The following is a 23,022-nucleotide window of genomic DNA, read 5'->3' as shown; positions in this document are numbered from 1 at the left end:
CTGGTGGTGGAGGAAGCGGTGCCAGATGCTCTCCTGGCTCTTCTCTCAGCTCCACAGAGAACAAGGGGACCCAGAGGTGGGAGGGGGTCTGCATGGGGCCACATGGAAGAAGGGGTGGGGGCATGGAACCCTCTCCTCTGAACATACCCCACTTGCCCCCACCTCAGGGGCTTTTCAAGAAGGCAGGGGGCAGGTCCTCTCTTCCCAGCCATCAGGAGCGGCATTTTCACTGCCACCTGGTCCTCACAGCATGTGTTTTTGTGCTTTGCAGCAAATGTCATCCTTGGTCACAGACCACATGGCTTCTCATGGCACCCAGTTTCTGAGGGGCTGCACCCCCCTGAGAGTGAGGAGGTTCCAGGACAGCCAGCTTCAGGTCACCTGGAAGGACCTCGCCTCTGGCAAGGAGGACATGGATACCTTCAACACTGTCCTGTGGGCCGTAGGTAAGGGTGTGCGAGCCATGCGTGCACATGCATGAGTGCATGCACAAGCCACACGTGGAGAACAGTGGCCCCAGGGGCTCCGCCCGTCCTGCCGGCTCTTAGGTAGGCTGGCTGCTGCAGAGCGCACCTCGTGGGCTGTCATAAAGCCTCGTGGGATTGCTTCCGATACCTCCCAGTGGGTTGCTTTGAGCTCTACAGGTCCTCACATGCTAGGAGTGGTTGTTTTACTGGCCTTTCCAGAAGTCACACTGCAGGTTTCCAAAGACGGCATCCAATCATAGTGCAGAGGCCTCAGGCCTTTACCAGCCAGGCATGGGCTGTGTTCTCATCCTGCAGTTCTCTGAGAGGCCAGGGGACAGCTTTTGGTCGGGGCAGAGCCTGGGCAGGTGTGGCTGTGCAGAACTAATCCATCGCCCACCTTGCAGGACACACTCCCTCCCAGGCCGGGCCCTTCCTGCACCCCTAGCCCTGCCTGCTTGAGGAGAAGGATGAAGAGTGAGGCTGTGGGGCAAGGGAGAAGAGCCTTGCTTGGGGCCTGGACCAGGCTGGTTGGGGGGAGGGAAGGGGCTCTGAGGAGAGGCCTGGAACTGAACGGGAGGCCGTGCCATCAGGAGCCAGGCCTCTGCTGGGATGCTTCTGCTGTGGCTTTGAGGGTTAAAGTGTTGTTTTCCTGATCACCTGTCAACTTGCAGGTCAGAAGCTGGAGCAATCGAGGTCTTGCTTGTTCTTGAGATTTGCAGTTTGAGGGGCTTTCTCTGCCCTGAGCCTGGTCAGTTGTGTTCCTGTGAGCCTGGGCTCAGAGTCCACATGGCAACAGAACTGTAGTCAGGCTCCGCGTCAGTGTCAGCGGGCCCGTGGTTACCGAGCGCCCAGAGGGGCTGCCCTGTCGGGGTTTGTTAAGACCTGGTGGCTGGGTTCTGGTGCCACCTGAGGTGGGTGTCTCAGGCCGGAGCAGGGCTGCATGCAGAGCAAGCTGTTTCTGAGAAGCCTGCTCTCCCTGAGTTGCTCAGAATGATTGGAAATCGAAAGGTGAACTAAACTCCAGCAGAGTCAGAGCTCTTCCTTTTGTCTGGTCAACAGGAGCAGATTGAGGAACAAGGAAATAGGTCGGAAATGCCCCAGAGTGAATTTAGTGCCTCTTCATCAAAATGCAATCAATTACCAAAGGAAATGTTCTTTTTTTAAAAAAAATATTTTATTTATTTTATAGAGAGGAGAAAAGGGAGAGAGAAGGAGAGGGAGGGAAACATCAATGTGAGAGAAACATCAATCTATTGCCTCCCAGACACCCCCAGCGGGGGACCTGGCCCACAACCCAGGCATGTGTCCTGACTGAGAATAGAACCGGTGACCCTTCGATTCACAGGCTGGCACTCAAACCACTGAGCCACACCAGCCAGGGCCTAAAGGAAATATTCATGATCAAATCATAAAAGTAGGTTTTAAGTAGGTTTATTCTGATGAACACCATGAAAGATTATATAACTATTCAGACCCAGAGATGTAGATTGACGTTTAATATCTTAAACTGCATTCTAAACTAGGAGGTGGCACGTTTCTCCCCTCCCATCCGCACCCCGGCACTACCCCTTCGTCTTCCGGTGTCTTTCTGTGCCCCCACATCCCTGGTCTCGGCCTTTGCACTGAGGTGCGAGGCTACTTCCAGAGCTACTAGTGGAGACCATGCTGAGAGCAGCAGCTCAGAGGATGAGGGGCTGTTCCCTCTAAAAGCCTGAGGGCCCCCAGCTCCCAGACGGGGCCTGGTGGATGACAAGAAGCAAGGTCCCCCAACACGCAGGCCTGCCCTCCCCCACCAGGAGTCCATTTTATTTTTTGTATTTTCAGAAAGAGCATCCCCAGACAGTCTGCCCCGCATGATTGATGCTGGGGGTGTAAGCTTTTCACAGCCCTTGGCCTTTGACCTTGCTTCCCCAGGCGGCGCTGCGGTGGCGGCGGTTTCTGGCACGCCTTCTGGGGCTGCACGGGCATGTGCTGACTTTGCTGCTCGCTCCTGGGCCAGGTTTTGTAAACATCAGGAGCCACTTCCCAATTTAACAACTGGGAATGTTTTCTGCCGGTTTACCCCATAAGCCTTTAACCAGGCTCGATTTCTACTTGCAATAAAGGATGATCCAATCCAGGAGGTTAAAATAAAATGCCCTGGGGGTCCACTCGGCTGGCTCAACAGAGCTCTTGGACCGGACATCCCACCCCAGCAAATGAGCTGGGTTTTGACATCAGCTAAAAACAGAAAAGGGAAGGACGCCCCTCGTGCCCTGTGGACACACCCTGAGGGCTGCAGGGAGCTCTGGTGGGGCCCAGCCCGGCTGCCTGTGTGCCTGATGCCTGAGCCACAGCCTGTGATGACACTGGACATAGGGATGGCGAAGTCGGCCCTGCAGTCTGGAAGCCAAGGAGGACTCAGAGCCTCTTCCTCAGGCAGCCTTGATCTCCACGAGGTGGATTAAACACATTAGCAGTTAAAGCAGTTAATTGCTGTGCAGGGGGCCCTCTCATTGTTTGTCTCTGAATCACCCACCCACACCAGGTGTCTCAGATAATAGACTGGGAACTCGCAGCGAGGAGGATTTCCTGTCTGCAGATGTGCCGATTACAGTGCTGAGTGAAGACAGTCAGCCTGTGCTGCCGGCTCGAATTCACCCTGCACAGTTAACCAGTTGTGGCCTGAATCCCTGGCTGTTGGGGGAGCGGGAGCAGGCCAGGCATCGGGAGTGGACACCTCCGAGCATTAAAGCTTCCAAGCTGGTGGTCAGCTTTAGTTTAGCTTAGATGTTGTTTTAAAGCATGGACGAAAGGCATTTGGGTGGCAGCCTAAAAATCACTCGCTGAAACCCCCTGCCCCTCAGCATCTCCAGCCTCTCTGGAAGGTTCTGTGTTCCTCACTCGAGGGAAGGATGAAGGCTCTGGTACATCCATCCCTGGGCCATGGGAGTCCTGCCCATCATCGGAAGAGCCTGGATGGCTGTGTTCCCAGCGTGCATAGTGCCAGGAGAGCTGTCCCAGACCTGCCTCAGGAGCCCCCATAGTCTGCTGGGTGAGACCTGGGGGAATCAGCCACTAAAGCCATTTCCTTTTCTCAGGCTTTATCTCAGCAGAAGAGCTTTCGTCGTCCCCCTGTGTATACCACCCACAGTTAGGTCGCTTCTGACCTTCTAAAGAGAATTATCTCAAAGGAGCCAGTGGGCTCAGGCTCTTGGGTGCTGGAGGCCCAGCGTTCCAGCTTCCATCCGCCACCACGCTGTAGCCCCCCACCACTAGCCACTCCAAGTGCAGCCCACCCACACAGCGTTTGTGCTTGGACCTCAGCCAGGGGCAGGTGGTGCCCAGGGAGCCCGTTATGGGGGCCCACCCTGCCCAATGAGGCGAGCACACCTGCCCAGGATGGACTGCAGCCTGGGGCTCTTCTCCCTCTGCCCCAGGGACTTTGCACCCTGGTGTACCTGCTAGCCATCTTCACTCAGCTGTGGTCCTCTGATGGCTCCCACACACCACAGACATGGCTCACCAAAGACCTGAGGAATTTCCCCCACTGGGGGCAGGAGGCAAAGCAGAACTTAGCCCCCGAGGCTGGGGGTTTATGGGTAGGAGTGCTCCGATCCAGCAAGAAGGAAGAGGCAGTCCAGGGCCCTGGCTCCTCCTGAAGACCAGGCACGCTGGAGAGGAGTTGGTGGCTGACTGGATGCAACCTGGTTGGGAGAAGCCCCGGCCCAAAGCCAGCAGGCCTGTTCCCTGGGACTGCATCTTGCTGTGGCTGTAGGAAAGCATGTATATGGCTCTCTTACTCCCAGCGGGGACCCTGCAGTGGCCTGGCTGTCATAGGCCACATACAGAAGACTGCTTTGTGACAGACACCTCAATTCACCCAGTACTAGCCCCTTCTCTCCCAGTAAAGATGCTGGCCTTGGAGAATGCAGCCCTGCTTCTAACATGCTAATGCCTTTTTATGTTAGAGCAGATGTGAAGTTTGTAATTACTGACATCAGGGAGACCCAGATCAGCTCGTGTATGTGGTTCGTTTTGGAGGAAAAGAAGATAGTTATGGAGCTCACGCCTATGGGCACCTCTCACAGGCCCAGGAAAGGGGCCATGGCCTTCCCTACTGCACTGCATGGCCACTGCCCCTGAAGCAGCACCATCGGCTCCATGGCCTTCATTTCCCTCCTCCCCAGCTTGCAGTGACACGAACCCATGGCAGGAGCCAGGAGGGGCAGTTGGAAAACAGCACCCTGTGCTCCCAGGCTGGCCTAGTAGCACCCTCTGCTTGGGATGAGCACACAGCCAGTGACAGAGGGCTGTTCGGGGCCAGCTCCTCCTTGTGTCCCCGTCACCTTGCCCCACAGTCATCAGACCCAACCAGCCTACCTCGGGGCTCCTGGAGTCAGGTGGGGTCTTCTCTCCAAGTCACATGTAGGATTTATGGTTGGAACTTAGTGGCAACCAATTAGGAAAAGAGGAAAAGCAAACCCTAAGTGGAAGCTCCTCTAGAGATAAATGGGCACCATGCGTGTGTATTTGTGGGCACCATCTGAATTCCACAAGTGCCACTTGCAACAGCCAACCAGCAGGAAAATTATATCTGTAATTGTTAAAACGGTAATTGCTACCTGCTGTGGAGCCTGTTCCTTCCTGGGGGCGGTCCCGTGGACTAGGCTGTAGCCAGGCCTGAGCTGGAGGTTTCATTGAGTCCAAGGGCTGACTGTGGGGCCAAGCGTGGCCTATCTTACACGATGTCAGCTCACACACAGGTTTAAACAGGAAAGACCCGTGTGCTCCCCAAGGATTAAGATCACCCCCACTTGGCTAAGGAGCCTTTGAGGTAGGAGACTCCCTCCTGATGGCCTGGGGGGCACTGGTAGGCACTGGTGGTCACAGCAAGCAGCTGGCCTCAGCTCACACGAAGGTCCTGGGGCTCACTCATTCATTCAGCAAACGCTGAGCCCTGCCTGAGGCATTGAGACCAGCAGGATAGCTGCTCTCCTCTGTCCCTGGGGGGCTTACAACTGTGGGTGGGGCCTGGGGCCCACTGAGAAGGGGCCTGTTGAGAGAATCAAAGAAGCCCTTTGCTATTGGTATTATTTTCCCTTAAGTCTCAAGGATGACGAGATATATATAATACATTTTTGAAAAGTAGGTCTCCAGAAATCCAACCAGAGTTTCCAGAGGCGTGAGTTCCCTTTTATGCCTGGTCCATGGTGCTTCACAGGCCCGGCACAGTGGGAGTATTCAGCCCTGGGGGGCCACATGCCCCTCAGGAGGGTCACCCAGGGGGCTCTCCACAAGCTGCTGCTGGGCCCTCACCATCCCGACCAGCCTCCTGGGCTCCCGACCTCCCGGCACTGAGCTTCCAGCTGCTTCCTTTAAATCCTTGCTGCGTATGTCTGATCACAGGCTCTCATTTGCCTTGTCGTCCTCCTGCTGGCATTTAAATCTTCCCTCGTTACACGGATTGCCCTTCACTCATCAGAACATGTGCTCCAGGCAGGCGTGAAATTGGAGGGAATGCCCTTCTTCCCATAATGGATGAGAGAGGCACGTGAAACTGCATGTGCCCAGTTGTCCGCGTCCCTGTGTCCAGCAGGGCAGGTCATCATCGACCTCCAGCTGCCTTCAATGGGGTTTCCGGCCTCCAGCCTTCCCCAGCTGGATGGACGGTGTGGTGGCCAATGAGCAGTGGCAGCTGGTGGGGCCATCAGAGGAGGGCTGGCCTGGTCCAGTCATGCCAAGAACACGGGCTGAATACTGATTCTGTCCCTCCTTCGGGCCTGGGGTGCCCTGGGTGGTGGGCGCCGGGAAGGAGCGACCGTTTCACCTCAGAGGCACCAGAGATCACATGATCCTCCAGAGAGACTCTGGCCAACAGACAAAGTCGGGCCTGGGAGGGAGGCAGCTCCAAGGGCAGAGAGGCGTGTGGGCCCATTCACACATTTACATAGGTGGGTGTCACCTTTGCAGAGGAAGTGAGACCACTCTTTGTACCTGGAATTTTGATGTTCTCATTTGCTATAACAATGGCAGAGTGTCCTGTGTGTATTCCATAAGAAGCTCTTACAAGTTAAGAAAGTCGTGAAAATGTTATAAGTGAATAAGAAAAGACAGGAACTGACACTTCACAAGGAAGTAGAGTTTATCAATCCATGGCCAGGAAATAATTTTAGTCGTAAAGATCAGCACTGAGAGAGAGCTGAGTGCCACCATCCCCTCACCCCGCCACACCCTTTGGGGAAGAGCAGAGCCTTAGAAGGAGCCCTGGGGATTTGGCCTCCTGCCTGCCCTGCACTGCCCCACCTGCCTGGTGGCCGTCTTCTGCAGACCTGCCCCAAGGAACTAAACTGACATGTGGACAAACCGCCATCTCCTTCCCGGTGGTGTCCAGGGAACAGAGACTCGGGAGCCTCCGGAAGTGGGCACTTGGTGGACCCGAGCTGGGTGCCGAGAGCCCAGGCTGAAGGGGGAGAGATTCCATGGGCTTGGCGCGGGTGGCCCGCTGTACTGGGATGGGGAAAGTGCCATGTGTGACATGCAGGGTGACAGAGATGGGGAGACGGTGGGGGCTTCTCTCTTCCCCAGATCGTCCGAGGAACAACACCTTTATTTTTGCATTGGATAAAAGGAAAAGGGTCAAGGAGATGACTGGGTGCACTTGCCTGCGTCTTGCTTTGTGCCATTTACGTATGGCCTGGGCCTGGGCTGGGCATTGTCCTTGTGGCAGAGCTGCCCTGCTTGTGTGGCCAGCCACGGGGTTCCACCCTGGTGCCTGTTCTCCCCCTTCTCTGGGGCTCAGGGCCTGGGCTGGGCAGGGGCCCACACCATGTGACTGCGCCCTGGCCCCCATGGGGAGGCATGGCGCTGCTCTGAGCGTGAGGGAACAGAACTCTGGAGGGTCCCTCCCTCCTCTGTGACTGCTGCCTGTGGTGGGGGCACAGGGCTATGGCCCTGTGAGGCTTGTCGTAGCTCTGGGATGTGGCCCCATGGTGTGGGCACCTGGATGGAGCCGGGGCCCCAGCCCGTCACAGCCCTTACCCCTCACACACCCTGCCGGCATAGTTCAAACCCTGGAGGGCTATGGCTCTCCTCTGGACTGCCCTTGCCTGCCTGGTGCGGCCTTTCTCCCTCTTCACTGTTCGTCCCAGAAGCATCTGTTGAGTGCTTACTGCATGCAGGTATCTTCTTTGCTATACTCTTTAGCCCTCCCGCCCTTCTGCCCTAGCCAGCCACCCATTTATTCTTTCTATCAGTGGCCTGATTCACACATTCTCATGAGCATTCCAAGTTTATGTACATAGTACGTCCTTAAAACTTTGGGCTTCAGAGTGGACTGCGGAGGCCACCTACTTCACGCATTTGTTGTCGTCTCCTCTTCCTACCGGTACACTCATTCGTGCAGTAGTCCCCTCTCATGCATGGTTTCGCCTGTCGCCGTTTCACTTACCCGCAGTGAACTGTGGTCTGAAAATATTAAATGGAACATTCCAGCAGTAAGCACAGCCTATGTTTTAAATCGCATGCTGCTCTAAGTGGAGGGATGCAACCCTGCACAACCCCACTGCATCCTGCTCCGGGACATGAGTCATCCCTTTGTCCAGCTTCTCCGCACTGGGTCCACACCCCGCCTGCTTGTCACTGAGGAGCCGTGTCAGTGATCGGACCGACAGCTGAGGTACCGCAGTGCTGTGCTCAAGTCACCCTTACTGTGCTTGGTAATGGCCCCAAAATGTGAGCAGTGACACTGGCAGTTAGAGCATGTGAAAGAGAAGCCACCGAGTGCTCCCGGTCAGCGAAAAGGCATGTTGTGCGTAACAGGGGTTATTAGCTGGTGTGCTGTGGCGCACTGGGGTGCCACAATTTTTAAAACATGTAGTACCTGACTTTTTAGTCAGGGGCACTGACCTCTTTTCCCTCAGATTGTCAAATTAAAAATGACAACAGTCCATCTAATAGCCATCCGGTGTGAATGAATCAAAATTAAATCTATTTTTTGTCAGATCGGCAAAAATATATTTTTTTGTATGCTGCAGACTTCTAGTAATTAGCTTATGTGTGCCATGAGATGAAAAAGGTTTGAAGTCACTGATCTATCGGAAAAATAGGCATCCATAGGGCTCAGTACTGTCCATGGTTTCCAGCATCCACTGGGGGTCTTAGAATGTTGTATCTCTGCGGACAAGGGGGCACTACTGTATTTTCTTCAGGACCTCATTGTGGTTTGGCTGGCATCTGCACGGTGTGTAGTTGCTATGGTTACCATAAGGTGCATGAGGAGATGCTCTTGGCCTCCTGTGACTGCCCAGGCGGGAGCACAGGAGTATGGTTGGCATCAGAGCCAGTTGGGCCTGGGCCGCCGGCTCGCCCTGGTGGTCAGACACTCCAGCCCCAACACAGAGCGGTCAGCAGGAAGCCGAGGTCCTGGTGAGCTGCTGTGTGCTGTGCTCCCCAGAATCAGGGGCCTGGGGCAGAGCCAGAGGGCTGAGCTATGAGCCCTCTGCCTGCAGGGGCCCTCAGCCCACCCAGCAGACCCCTCCTGTCCTGCCCACACAGCCCAGCCCCTTCCCAAATGCACGAGGGCTCCTGGGTGCCTGCTGGGTCCAGGTGGCCAATGCCCCTTGTCCAGGGGTGGGGCCTGGGCCCCCAGGCCATCTTGTCCAGGGCAGGACAGGCTGGGGTATGTCCCACTTTGCATTCTCACGGGTCTCCATTCAGATGACACTAGTGCTCTCAGAATAGAGATCTCGGAGCCCCTTGTCACCTGTGTCTGGTCTGAGTGGCGGTGGGTGCCAGCCTGCCCGGCACCCAAAATCTGTGGCCAAGCAGAGTGAAGAGGCTGGAGCCGGCTCCCCGCGAACTTGAGAAGCATGGCTTAGCCGAATCTCTGTTTTGACTTCCCGCTCCAAGAGAGCAGCTGGAGACGTGGTTTCCCTTTCACACGGCTTGGTCTTCCAGATGTTCAGATTGGCACCACCCACCACCCGTGTCTGAGCCACTGTGAGCTGTGGGAACCGTGCCTTAGAAACCATTAATTTTTGCCATGAGGGGATCACTCTGAGCCTCTTGGAGCCATGAGGGGCTGCCCGACACCCTCCTAGGATCGGCAAAGAAAGAGCTGCCTCTGCCACCTCCTGGCTCAGTGAGGCCACATCGACTGAATTAGGGAGAAAGGGACCTCTGCTGGCAGCTCAGCTGTGATGATGCCCAAGGCTGTGATGATGCCCAAGGCTGTAGCCAATAGGGAACTCGGTGGGGAGGCAGCTGCACCCACACCCCGGTGCTCTGCCCTCTTGGCCTTTGTACCCAAAAACAGGGTTAACCCAGCTGACTGCAACAAGGGTGGGTATGGTATGCTCTGCCCTTCGGCCCAGGTCTCCTCTCAATTCTGGGGGTCTCCAAGCTGGGGCTGTCTGCTGGGCAGGTGCCACGACATACAGGAGGGGGAGCTGAGGGTCTGCAACATGGAGCTGCCGCAGGAATTGGCCTCTAGCCCCACAGAGACCCTGAGCATGGCGTGAGTTTGTGCATCCTCGCTGCTTGCTCTGGGTTGGCTCCCCCCTGTGTGGCACTGGGGACACAAGGCCACAGCCTATCCATGCAAACAGCCTGGTGGCAGGATAGAAGCATAAGCCCACCATGAAGTGCTGTCCTGCTCCCTGTTGAGCCTGAGGAGGAGCGTGAGGAGCCCTGGGGCCACAGAGAGAGTGGAAGGGAGGGCACCCGACCCCAGAAAGGCGTGGGGACTCATGAGGCTGTCAGCTTACCTGAGGCCCATAGACAGGCTCCACAGAGACCGAGACGCCCTTGGGGGTGGGGGCGGGGAGCACGCACAGGAGCTTCTGTGAGGTCCTGGGTTGTGTATGTTCCGTGCCTTCCCCTTGGAGCTTGGTGTCTGTGATAGCTGCATGGCCCTTTTGCATCCTGTCTGAGGCTGCTCTGCTGTGTCCCAGGGCCCCAGGCCTGCAGTGCTCCTGTCCTGGCCCCTTCGCTGGGGAGGGTCAGCGATCACAGTCTTGGCGAGCATCACACTCTCGGGCATCACTGCTTCTAGACGTTTCTGTGGTCAGAACCAGGAACTTTATAGTTTAAAAAAACAAATCATGAATTTGTGATTCAAAGTTAACATTACGAGGTTTTGAACGACACAAGAACTGCTTGTAGCTTTATTTTTTGCTAGGATGCAGCCCTCTGAGGATACTCAGTGAAAATGTGGGTTCCTGCCGCTCCTGAAAAAAATCGTCTTTTTATCGCTCTGTTACCAACTTCATGCACAAGCGGGCCCCTTGGTTCCGGGTTGTTTACAGCTCATGGGAATTTTTTCCATTTTTGATTTAATTTTATTTTTTTCATATATAAACTATATATGTGATTAAGAAAACAAAATTCTATCACAGGATATGTTTGGAGAAGTCCTCTTCTTGTCTCTCTCCCCTCCCACTGTTTCCTCCCTTTCTGAAGCCCCCTATTTACATTAGTCCTGCCTCATCCTTTTCTTGATTCCCTGTGCAAAGGTAGGGGTGTGTGTGAGTACTTATGCTGTGTGTGTGTGTGTGTGTGTGTGTGTGTGTGTGTAGGTGTGTGTTTGAGGCCCTTGGAAGCCAGGAGTCTCTTGACAATGTTTGTGTTTGATGTTTAACCAATTCTAAAGTGGGCATTCTGAGAAGTGTTTCCAGCAAATCAAGGAATCTTGGTCAAAACTGCTCAAGAAAACCACAGTAAATAAACCCCTCTGTGTTTCCTCCAGGTCGAATTCCAGAAACCGGAAGTCTAAGTCTGGAGAAGGCTGGAGTAAACATTCACCCTGAGAGCAAGAAGGTCCTGGTCGATGCCCAGGAAGCCACCTCTGTCCCTCACATCTATGCCATTGGAGATGTAGCGGAGGTACGGCTGGCGCCTGGTGCCTGCCCCACCCCCTGCCCGGGCCAGACCTTGGGGACACTCAGGGCTGACAGAGGCCCTGGGCCAAGCCCCAGGGGCTGTTAGACCCGAGTTCTGGAAAGAAGTGGATGTCAGCCTCTACTCTCTCAAATGCTCTTCCTTTCTGTGGAGGCCAGGTGGGGAAGGTTTAAAGATGGCTATGAGCCTCGTTAGCAGATTCCTGTCGTGCACCATCGCTGTGTCAGCTCTGAGGGAACGGCACCTGGTCACACACCCTGGTGCTGGCCTCACCTCCCTACAGGTGGGCACAGGTGCAGGGCCCCAAAAATGTTGCTGCTGGACATGGCCTTGGGGCCATGCTGACCCCAGAGCGCTGGGCCTGACTTCCTTGCCTCAGTTTATGCTCTGATCTCTGGGCAGGTCAGCACTCTCCGTGGGCTGTCAGACAGGGGCTGGGCCTGAGGACGACACTGGGGCCTCGAGGGGTATGGGCCCAGCCTCAGTCACAGGCCTGCTGCTCCCTCCCCTGGAAAGTAGGGTGCTTACCACCTGTGAGTCCCTGGTGGAAGCCCTGTCCCCCCTGCCCCCACCTCACAGGCTCCTAGCAAGACCTGCAGCTGGTCACTTGTGGGGCTTCTGCTCCCCCAAAGCCTCAGGAGCAGTCAGCCTGTCTTGCATATTATACAGCATGTCCTGAGGAAGGTGGCTCGGGAGAGTCCCTGGTCAAAGGGGGCTGAGAGGGGCACCAGGCCCCCAGACCTCTTGGCCTTGAGACCTGCTAGCTCCATTGACACGAGTGTTAGTTTCCTGGGGCTGCCACCACAAATCGCCACAAACCGGGCGGCTCAGGGCAATAGGACTTTATTTTCTCTGATTCTGGAGACCAGAAGTCTGAGATCCCCCCTCCTGAGCCTCCAGGAAAAGGGTCCTTCCTTCCTTCCTTCTTCTGGTTGTGGCTTCTGGTGGCCCCAGACATTCCAGGCTCAAAGCTGCAGCTCTGCCATCTCTGTTCCTGCTTCACGGGGCCCTCCAGGTGGCTGTGTGTTCTTGTCTGTCTCTATTAGGACCCTCCCATTGGATTTAGGGCCCACCCTCATCCAGCATGACCTCATCTCTGCCCCTACCTTAGTCATATCTGCAGACTCTTATTTCCAAATAAGGTCATATGCTGAGGTTCCAGGCAGCAGTGAATCGGGGTGGGGGGGATGCTATTAAACCCACCACGATGTGCTGATTTACATTCACTCATTGGATACTGACCGAGGGCCCACTGCTCTGGTGCCAGGCACTTTTCTGAGTTCTGAGGCCACTGCGGGAACAGATGAAAGCCCCAGCCCTCATAGAGCTGACATTCGGGTAGGGGTCACAGATGACAAATAAGCAAGTAAACTATTTAAGATTCAGAAGATGCTTAGTGACCGGGGGTTGGCAGAGACCTAAAGGAGTGGCAGTGAAGGACCTCTGGGCTGGGGATGAGCTGTTGCTCAGCGAGGATGCTCGTGCCCATGTGCACCCAGGAATCCACTTGGGGAAATGCCTGGGGCAGTTAAGGTGAGCAGATCCTTGGGTGGAGCATCCTGGAGCTGAGAGGGCACAGGTGGCCATTGTCACTGATGCTGTGGGACCATCCTTCCCTCAGTGTCACCTGCCAGCCTCTGCTCTGATCCTAATATTTAGGGGGTTTCATGAGAGCCCAGACACATGGGGACAGGCCAGGGCAGGGCCTGGTCATGGACTGGGACTTCCCTTTGTTCCTGAAGGGACAGTCTTCCCATCTGTCATGGATCTTTAATGACAGCTCAGTTGGACCGTGTCAGAGCTCTGGTTAGCTCTCCTGCCAGATTGCCTTTGACCATCTAGTTGGCCTGTTGCTGTGGACAGAAGTGAGTGGCTTTACACACCCCCAGGTGTCTCATGGACCTGGCCCCCATTGCCAGGGAACATAGTTATCAGTGTGATCTCTGATGGCCTGGCCGTGGCATTCTCTGCTAGTGGCCTTCTGTATTCATTCTGTGAGCTGTGCCCTAAGATGGCATCAGGGTCTTGTTGGGAGAGAGCCCAGTTCAAATAAAACGTGCTGTCTGTGCACCCCGGGAGGTGAGCGAGTTGGAGTCCCGACAGCTGCAGGGCTCGTGCCAATGCGGCAGAAGCCAGTATTTCAGACCATGTTGTCAGGAACCTACGGTACACACAAAGGTGTTATCTATTCAAACATTGAATCCACTCTCCTGAAAAGGTCACTCAGAGCAGTCACAAGAGTTAACGCCCCACTGGTCCAGGTGTGGGGGGGGCGGACATTGTTTAGTGCAGCCTCGTGCCGTGTGCCTGGAGGTTTCTGCACCTCGCCAGGCTCAGTGGAATGCACAGCCTGCTCTCCTGAGTTATCTCTGTGGATCTCCATTCATTTCTGGAATGTCAAACAACATCTGCATTTCCTGCTGCCATGGAGGTGATTGGCAGCCTGTCCCAGGCTTATGTGTGCAGGAACGCTGGGGGCTGTGCCCCCACCACGCCCCCAGCAGGACACACACTGGGACCGAGGGGCCCCCAGCAGAGCCGAGTTTTGATGTGGGGTTTGTAAGGGGCTGTGATGAGCTGTGTGTTTGAGCCCGAAGCCCAGTTAATGTGAACATTTGAATGGCAGAGGCATCTCTTTTGAGCTTTGTTGTAGGGTCGGCTCTCCAAGGTCACCAACATGAAGAAGGGGTTCAGACAGAAGCCACAAGGGAGAGTGGGCACTGTGTGGTCTCGTCAGAATCTCACCTTTCCGCCCGGCAAGGGTGTCCCCCCCACAGGTGTCTCCCGGAGCGAGACAGAGGGAGGGAAGAGAGAACCAGCAGATGCGCCGAGGGCCCCGGGTGCTGCTACCTCAGCACAGAGACCCAGCAGCAAGCGGCATTTGGGGGTTTCTGAAAGGAAGATGCCTCACCAGGAAGGTGATGGGGGACTGCACAGACTTCCTTAGAGGACGGGCCGAACTGACCCCCCACTCTTCCTTCCTCTGTCAGGGGCGGCCCGAGCTGACGCCCACAGCTGTCATGGCAGGGAGGCTCCTGGCCCAGAGGCTCTGCGGCCAGTCCTCAGACCTGATGGACTACGACAATGTGAGTGCTTGCTGCCTTGCACAAGGCTAGGTTCAGCCTGGAGAGGGCTGTGGCTCGTCCTGGGGTGTGGGGGTATGTGTGTGTGCCTCTGTGTGTCTGCGCACACACATCTGTACATGTTCCAGTATGTGTGGGGATGCATGTACATGCACTTCCCTGTGTGGTTCATGAGGGCGTTTGGTATATACAGGTATGCATGGATGTCTGCATTTTTGTGCATTTCTATGCATGTGTGCATGATATGGGTATATGTGTACACAGCTGCATGTGCTTGTGTGTGGGTGTGCATATCAGTGTGTGTGGGGGGGTGTGCTCATTAGTGTGTGTGTGCATGCCTGCGTGGGAGGTTTAGCTTTGTGGGTGGAGCCCAGGAATAAGTGAGTCTACCCACTGCTGGCCAGCACATCCGGGGACTTGGCCTGACTCAGAACCTGCCTTCCAGGTCCCCACGACTGTCTTCACCCCACTGGAATATGGCTGTGTGGGGCTGTCGGAGGAGGAGGCCGTGGCTCGCCATGGAGAGGAGCATGTGGAGGTAAATCAGGGCCCGAGGACAAGGGGCCGCCACGACATGACCTATGTGGCGTTCCTGCCCCCGACACCCCTCCCCAACAGAGGCCCAGCAGGAGAGCAGCAGTGCCGGGCTCTCTGCTTCCCAGGGCCTGCAGCTGGGCAGGGCAGGAGCCAGTGGGGCCTGTGGACCCAGAGCAATGGCTGTGACGCTGCAATGTGGGGGGAAGGGACTTGTCAGGCAGAAGTGTAGGAGGGGGGTCCCAGAAACCAGGGTGTGGTCCACCTCACAGGGCACTTCTCTCCCTAGGCCTGGAAAGGCTTCTCCTGCACTCTGACCTCTGCTCCCTTAGTCCCCTATCCTCCTGCCCCAATCTTGACCCGCCCCCGGGTACCCCGAATTTCTGGGACTCCCTGACTCCCTTGTGGTTCCTGCAGTCTGCGACCCCTCATCCCAGCAGCCCCATGCCAGCTTCTGCCTCTGTTCCTCTTCCCAGGTCCTTCCAGTCCCCACGAGCCCCATGACAGCCCAGGGCAGGGGTTTCATCAGTCAAGACAGGGCTGCTTCAGGGGGTCTGCCCTGGCAGGCCCGCGGTGGCCTGGGGGTAGCCACAGAGCATGCCCCAGGCAGCCTGGCAGGGAGGCTTTGGATGCTGGAAGCCTTCAGTGTGGCTTCCTCTTGCTGTTGCAGCAGCCTTCAGGCAGACCAGTGAGAAACCAGACCCCATGTGGCCAACACCGCAGGGCTTGGTACCCTTGGGGAATGAGTTGCTGGATGCCAGGGCCTGCCCCTTGCCCCAGTGCCCCAGTCCCCTCCATCAACGGGCCAGGCCTGACAGGCTGGCCTTTCCCTCAGCACTTTATTTGCTATTTTTGTTTGATTCATCACAAGTACACTAGGACATATGTTCATGGCATTTTATAATGTTGTTTTATGTTTCACAATGTTGAATGGCCAAATACCCTTTGTTTGTTTTTTTTCCAATTCTGTCTTAGTTAGAACAATATTCTCTGAAGCTCCATTAATTAATAATGGCTGTGCAACACATGTGAGGGCCTTGCTCATTTTTTACTCAGCCGCAGCCCTGAACACACTGTCGATCCCTTCTCGGGTGCTGAAAGCCTTTGTCCGACAGCTCCAGTGTGGGCCGGGGGCCACCCTGCGCCTGCCCCCGCCTCCCTGCTCAACTGAGGGCCCACTGAGCACCAGGGTGCCTGAGGGAGGCCAGATGGCCACCCGCTAACCTCAGTCTCCCTGATCACTCTGCTGTGTCCACCCGATCTGCACTCCTGGGCGAGGCCCGTGCCTCGTGCAGAGCCTCGGGCTCAGGGATCAGTCACAGTGGGTGGTGCTGACCTGGTGCCTGCTCTGCCGCTGTGGCTCATGGGGGTCTCGGCCTGCCTGGGGCAGGTTCTGTCCTGCCGTATGGCTCTGGCCATAGATCGCCTGTGCACGGGTCTCTGCTGTGCTCACACAGCCTGTCAGAGCTGGGAATGTCCAGGGGGTTGACTGGCTGCAGCTGCTGATTCCAGGGATCCGTACCTTATCACCCAGGTTTATCACGCCTATTATAAACCACTGGAGTTCACGGTGGCTGAACGGGATGCGTCCCAGTGTTACATAAAGGTGAGTGTCCTTGTGGGCCTGAGTCGGGACATGCCAGGAGGTGAGGAGAAGGAAAAGAGTGGACCCGGGGCTGGGGGTCCACTCCAGTCAGGTGACAGCTGACTGTGTGTGTGGCTTTCAGATGGTGTGCCTGCGGGAGCCCCCGCAGCGGGTGCTGGGCCTGCACTTCCTTGGCCCCAACGCAGGTGAAGTTACTCAAGGATTTGCTCTGGGGATCAAGTAAGTCCCAAAGAGTGTCGGCCGTTACACGAGGCCCAGACTGGTGTCCCTCGGGTTCCTGGCAGCACTACACCCGCATGTCCACTGCATTGCCGTTGCTTTCGTGTAGTGTTGTCTGTGTTCTCAGCAGAGCCTGTCCTTAGACGGGGCAGCTTCAGCCAGACAAGAGGCACTTTCTTCTCCAGCCAAACCCTGTCAAGCCAGCCACACTGACTGTCTGTCTGTGGCCAGACCACCTGGGGGGCCCTGGGAGAGCCTCGAGTCCCCAGTGATTCTTGGGGAGTCAGTCTTTGGGTCTTTTCTACTCAGAATGAGCAGAGTTGGGGCACTTGTTCCTGGGGCCCAGTGCCCAGGTGGTCATGAGCAAGGTCTCAGCCTCAAGTGTATGGTGGGAGCTGCACGCCCCCTGCATGGGCGTTCATCTGCTGGAGCCCCAGCCATCACCTGTGTCTTGGGCACAGGCTGTGCACTGTGGGGCTCAGGGCTCCCCGGAGCCTTTGCTGACAGAGGCTGTGGGTGTGAGTGGGTCATCCGGGGCAGTGAGGAATTTGGGCAGCTGGATGTGAGGCTGTCAGGAGCCAGAGGGTGGGATGAAGCAGAGGAGAGAGGCTGAACTCACAGAGGAGGAAGCATGTGCTGCCTGGATCTCCACATGTGCTTGGGGGGTATGGAGGTGGAGGTCTGAGGGCAGGGTGGGGGTTCAGGGAGCAGGGTTGACACCCAGAAAAGCTGATGATACAGGGCTACAAAGGCTGAGGGTCTAGTCCAGACACCCCAGGGTGCCTGCCTCCCACATGGGCAGCACAGGCCCTCAAATAGGGACACCCCATCACAGGGCAGTGAGCCTCAGGCCTCACCACTGCCCCCCTAGCCCTTCACACACACATCAAGGTGATCACTGGGTTGTGGGGCCAGGTTCTCCCCGGAGGGGAAGGGGCACTGAGCCTTGGAGGCGAGGGCAGCAGGCAGGGCTGCATCCAGGGCTGGACTCACATCCTTGGAACATGTGTGTGGTCCTTAATCACGGGATTCAGGTCACACCCCGGTCCATCCACAGTGACCACTGGAAGGAAGCCTGTGGGGCTGGTACAAGGCTCTGCTGCATCTTGCCAGAGCCTGTTGTGGGGAGGGCCGTCCACCCTGGCCACAAAGAGAACAGCTAAGGCGACCCCTGGAACCTGGCCCACTGGGCTGTGTGTGCATTCTGGCGGGCCGGGCTGCCCATAGCTACAGCCCAGAGGATCTCCAGAGCCGGGGGGACAGGGAGAGCCACGGCTCTCCCACAAAGCCATCTCCATCCATACGCTGGCATGCTGGTGCTCTTGCCAGGACTGACACTCAGCTTCTGGAACAATGTCTGGAGAGACTCTTTCAAATGTGGCAGCTTTTTAAAATAATGCAACTGCAAAGGGCTGATTTCTCTAACAGACACAGAACTCTCAGAAATTGACAGTAATAATTATAGGACGAATCCAATAGAAAGATAGAAACCATGAATAGGCAATTCAGTGGAAATGAAGATAAAAATAAATAGAAAGCTGCTATGTCTCAATCAGAATTTTAAAATATAGCTGAAACACCAAAAAACCCTTTTGGTTGGTGAAGGTGATAGTTTTCCAGCATCTGCACAGCAGAGCCGCTGAAGGTCTGAGCAAGTCAGCGGAGTGATGAGAGTGATGTGTCCACCGCAGTTGGGAGGAAGGACTGGCCCCTCCGTCGTAGGGCCTTCCATCCACACTTGAAATGAACACACTAGTCGTTCCTGCTGGGGCCCTTCCCACCAGATAGGTCTTCCAGCACACGTGTGCCGGGGTAAGGGCAGTGCCCTGTGGGCACGCATACACAGTGTGCCAAGGAGCAAGCGGTGCACTGGGGGTGGTTGTTGCTGAGTGTACAGGAGGCACGAGTGTGACAAGTACTGAGTGCTAAGCAGAAGGGTGGGCTGGGAAGGCGAGCTGGGCTGGTGCAGGCTTCGGGAAAGGAACGTGGGCTCAGGCAGACTGAGGAAGTGGGCCCCACAGAAGGACCAGCTGGATCCGCAGCCCAAGTAGAGCTGTGTCTGGTGAGCCAGGAGCATCAGGAGGCCAGGCTGGAGCAAGTGAGGGACGGGTCAGGTGTGATGCAGGCTTGAGGTGGGACTGCTTGGCCACTGCAGGCAGCGGGCATTTCCTTGGAGGGAGACAGGGTGGGTCAAACAGGTGTTTCTGGCTGCTGGCTGGAGGAGAAAGGGTGGGAGCCAGGGCTGGGCAGTGGCGAGAAGAGCGAGACTTTCGAAGCGCTCCCTCAGGTACCACCTTCCCGAGGACAGGGTAACATGAACATGTCTCCCTGCACTGCCTGATTCCCCCCTTCCACTGCATGTAGGTGTGGGGCCTCCTACGCACAGGTGATGCGGACAGTGGGCATCCATCCCACCTGTGCTGAGGAGGTGGCCAAGCTGCGCATCACGAAGCGCTCAGGCCTGGACCCCACCGTGACTGGCTGCTGAGGGTAAGCCACCATCCCTGCCAGGCCCAGGGCACACCGCACACCAGCGTCCCCCACAGCCAGGCCCTTCGGACGTTCGGACCCAGGTACATGGGTGGGGTGGGCTTTGTGTGAAGATAGAGCAGTGACAGGAGGGGGGTGGTGCCACTGCGAACTGCTTTTCAGGGGCGTGGCAGGCTGTACCTGCTGTGCCACCTCAGACAGGTGAGTCCGGGGCCCAGGCCAGAGTAGCCAAAGAAACAAGGCTAGGACGGGAGTCTACAGAGGGTGCCCCCTTCCCTGGCCTGGCTGCCACTGCTCCCACATGCTCCCTCACACCCATAGCAGGTAGCTGTCCCAGGTGAGACAGTGGGTGTGGACAGCATCCCCCAGGCTGAGCTCAGCAGGCCGCTGGGCAGGAGGGGAGGGCCTCCCTCTCCTGCCTTACTCCACGTAGAGCCGCACCAGCTCGTTTCTCTCCTGCCCAGAAGGTGGAGATACTGCCTTGTGCACAGCTGCTGCTGCACAGCTGGTTCTGTCTGAGCCTCGAGCAGCCAGGCTGGGCCCACGGCTGCCGGGAGCCTCTGGCTACGTTGTTGATCCCAACCCTCTTCTGAGGAGGAAGACTTAGCAAGACCCTCTTTGACCCCTGCCAAGGGGACGCCTGTGTTCAGGGCCTTTCATCTCTCAGCCTGAGCATCCTCCAGCCCCGGCATGCCGGGCTGAGTCGTGGCCCATGCACAGTGGGCTCGGGGCCTCTCCCAGGGTGCTCTGGGCACCAGTTCCATCGCAGTCCCCCAGCCAGGGCTGCCTCTGATACACACAAAGGGCATCCTGAGGAAACTCTTGTCTGAGTGTCACACCTAAAAGAGCTATTTTGTTAAGAGCCTGCCATAAATTTTTATCATCGCAAAATATTTTTCACAGTACAATGCTCCCTGTGACTCATCATCCTGGGGGGAGTGCTCTTTGGGACTCACTTCCCTTCTGCCCTGGGAGGCTCCTGTGTGCAGGCACGAGAGATGTGGCCAGGCGTATGTGGGGGTGGTGTGGCCACCTCACACTGGCTCCCCAACTTTGGCAGGACATTGGTGACCCTCACCCCGGCCTGGAGAGCCCCAGCCTGGAGAGACCCCGAGGTGGCTGGCGTGGGGCATTGTGTCTGGACTGCTCCTGTGTCCTGCAGGGATGGCTCCCGGGGGTGTCAGCCCCCTCACCTGCACCATCCACCCCCTCCTGCCTGGGCCGGCCCTGTCCGGCCCCCGACGCCAGATGATGACGACCTGCGCAGAAACCCACCCTGTGGGCTGCCCATGTCAGAACCCCCTGGTGTTTCTGGACTGCAAATAAAGAGGGTGTTTTCCTGAAGCGTGCGCTGCCTGTAGTGTTCTCTACTGGCCCCAGGATGGCCCAGGTAGGGGTGAGGCCTGGCCATCCACCCCGTCAGTGCCCCCGCCACCTCCCTTTATCATTTGGGAGCTGTTTCCATGTTGTTCTGCAATGGGAACTGGGGTAGCATCACTGCATTCCCAGCATCAGTGCCTTGGAAGACCCCGACCCTTCCTTTCCAGCACAGACCTTGGGGAATCCCTCCCGGGACCCTCTATGTGCCTTACAGGTGCTCTGAGCTCCCGCTAGGTGCTCAGGAGGGATGGGGAGCCTCTGGCTTTGTTCCAGAGCATCCTGCCAGTGCTGTGACCCAGCAACGGCAGTGGGCAGGGGTTTTGGAAGGTTTCTGGCCCCTGAATGTCAGGCACCTCATTATGTTTTCACAGTGGCCTCCAAGTCAGCGAGTCTGCTGTGGTCAGGCTAATCCTGCACATTGAGGCTTGATGGGCCCAGAGAGCATCCGTCTGCACCGGCTGCACCTGTCAGTCACTGCAGAGAGATAGCGCTGACAGTGACGGGCAGGGCCTGGCATTGTGCTGAGGCTTTAGTGGTGGTTAATCTCGTGTCTTTCTTAAGAAAACATCACTTAGTCTGCCGGCCTGGGAGCCCTGGATGGGACCCTGCTTGTCAGCAAACAAAGGAATGTCTTTGCACCTTAATGGGCCTATGGGAGCCTCCGACTCTGTGTGAAGCGCGTGCAGGAGCTCTCAGACGCCCAATTAAGATGCCAAGTGCTGGGCTGGGCCGGGCCCTCTCGACAAGTGCAGTGCGAGATCAGCCGTGTCCCATTTAACGCACGGCTGGCGGCGCGCCCCGTCCTGGATCCTGCTCGGAGGGCTGGAGGGCCGCCTCTCTACTGGGAGGAGGTGTGCCCCTGTCTTGGAGGCAAAGGCAAGGTCTGCAGAGGTCAGCTGACACTTGGGCTGCCCGGCCAGCAAGAGGGGCCCCTTATAGGCAGGGGCCTGCTGATACAGCCTCTGCCTTGGGGCAAAAGAGGAACCTGAAATGGCCTTGTTGCTTTTGTGATGATGGAAATGATGCCGCCGGGGTGGGAGCCCTCAGCACACACTGGGCACAGGGCGGTGGTGAGGGTCAGTCATGCCCATCACTGGCAGCCAGACTGCCATCCACATGTGCCTCCCCCCACAATCCCTGGCTGTTTTCTTTGCACACGCCTTCCCCCAGCATGGACCTTGCTCCAGCATACGTGCTGTGTCTGCAGCGCCCACTTCTGTGCTGGGTCTGGCTTGTGCTGTCACCTAGGAGAGAACAAAGCATCCACAGTGCTGGGAACCCCCAGCCACCCTGTCCGGCCATGCGGGTGCTCAGGACAGCTCTTGGGGGATGCTGCCTGTGTGTCCTTGAAGCTCTACAGCACCCATCCTGGAGACTCCAGGTGGAGGCCTGCCACAAAGGGCCTGGCTGCGGCCACTGCCATCATCTGGGCCACCTTCCTGCCACGTGCTGTGTCAGTATGCAATTGCCAGCTATGGGGCCTAGTAACCTGGACATCCCACATGTACCCACCACTCTGTGGGGCCTGGGGACCCGATTCCAGGGCCCCTGGCTGGGCAGGGTGTTCCAATAGTCGCTTCACTCAGAAAAGGGCCCACTGTGCGCGTGGGTTTCCCGTCTAAACACTAGCATGGGTGGCAGGATGGAGCACTGGGCAGCAGTGTTCTCTCTCCTGCTTGCCGCCTGGCTCCTGGCTTACTGCATGGCCTGAGGCCCCTCTCTAGGCCCACCCATACCCTGTACCCTCCTGCCAGGGACTGAGGGAGGGGCCAGAGCGCCACAGGCCAGGTGCTCTCCACCTGGCCTGAGGGCCGCCTTCCCACCGCCCTTGCATGTTTTTATGGTGCAATGAAAATATGATTTTAATTCCTCAGATTGTTTTGTGTAACCTACAATTACCCCTGGCGACATCCTGCACTCTGCTCATGGCTCAGATTGTGCAACAGCAGGGGAGGGAGAGGGGCCGATGCTCAGGGGCCACACCACCCCCTCCCCCTTCGCTCCTCCCCCTTGGCTCTGAAGGTGGGCACGTCACCATCTGGCTGGCCACCACTCCTCTTCCTTTCCCAGCCCCGGAAGGTCCGAGGCCCCAAGGGAGGCAGGCACACAGAGGAGGGGTGACAAGCAGTCACTGAGAGCTAGACTGAGGACAAAATAGGCAAGGGAGGGGTGGTCCTTGCCAGAGGAGGGGATCTAGGACTGACAGCTGGAGGTGCAGAGTGGCACCAGCTCACAGGAGGTGACCGAGATGCTCAGTCTGCGATCCCCCTCCAAATCCTCTGCAGGTCACTGGTGTCTTCCCACAGCCCTGCTGAGGAACCCAGCTTTTCTCAGAAATAGCTGGGAACACCGGCCCCCATGCATG

General features: G+C 56.9%; 1 protein-coding gene across 2 annotated transcripts in view; it reads left to right on the top strand.

The window, feature by feature from the left end:
• Positions 1-20,621, top strand: part of TXNRD2 (thioredoxin reductase 2) — a 46,224-nt gene extending 25,603 nt beyond the window's left edge. For both annotated transcript variants that reach the window (XM_045819916.1, XM_045819917.1), the window contains exons 11-18: positions 272-446; positions 11,194-11,330; positions 14,336-14,431; positions 14,874-14,966; positions 16,497-16,568; positions 16,690-16,787; positions 19,152-19,360; positions 20,338-20,621. In XM_045819916.1, the coding sequence (XP_045675872.1) occupies positions 272-446; positions 11,194-11,330; positions 14,336-14,431; positions 14,874-14,966; positions 16,497-16,568; positions 16,690-16,787; positions 19,152-19,275 (795 nt within the window). In that variant the 3' untranslated portion in view covers positions 19,276-19,360; positions 20,338-20,621. The remainder of the gene's footprint in view (positions 1-271; positions 447-11,193; positions 11,331-14,335; positions 14,432-14,873; positions 14,967-16,496; positions 16,569-16,689; positions 16,788-19,151; positions 19,361-20,337) is intronic.
• The last annotated feature ends 2,401 nt before the right edge of the window (positions 20,622-23,022 follow it).

Source organism: Phyllostomus hastatus, unplaced genomic scaffold (assembly GCF_019186645.2).
Source record: "Phyllostomus hastatus isolate PE091 unplaced genomic scaffold, TTU_PhHast_1.1 phas_scaffold_387, whole genome shotgun sequence".
Lineage (NCBI taxonomy): Eukaryota > Metazoa > Chordata > Mammalia > Chiroptera > Phyllostomidae > Phyllostomus > Phyllostomus hastatus.
The sequence above is the reverse complement of the archived record's forward strand: the minus strand, read 5'-3'. Positions and strand labels throughout refer to the sequence as shown.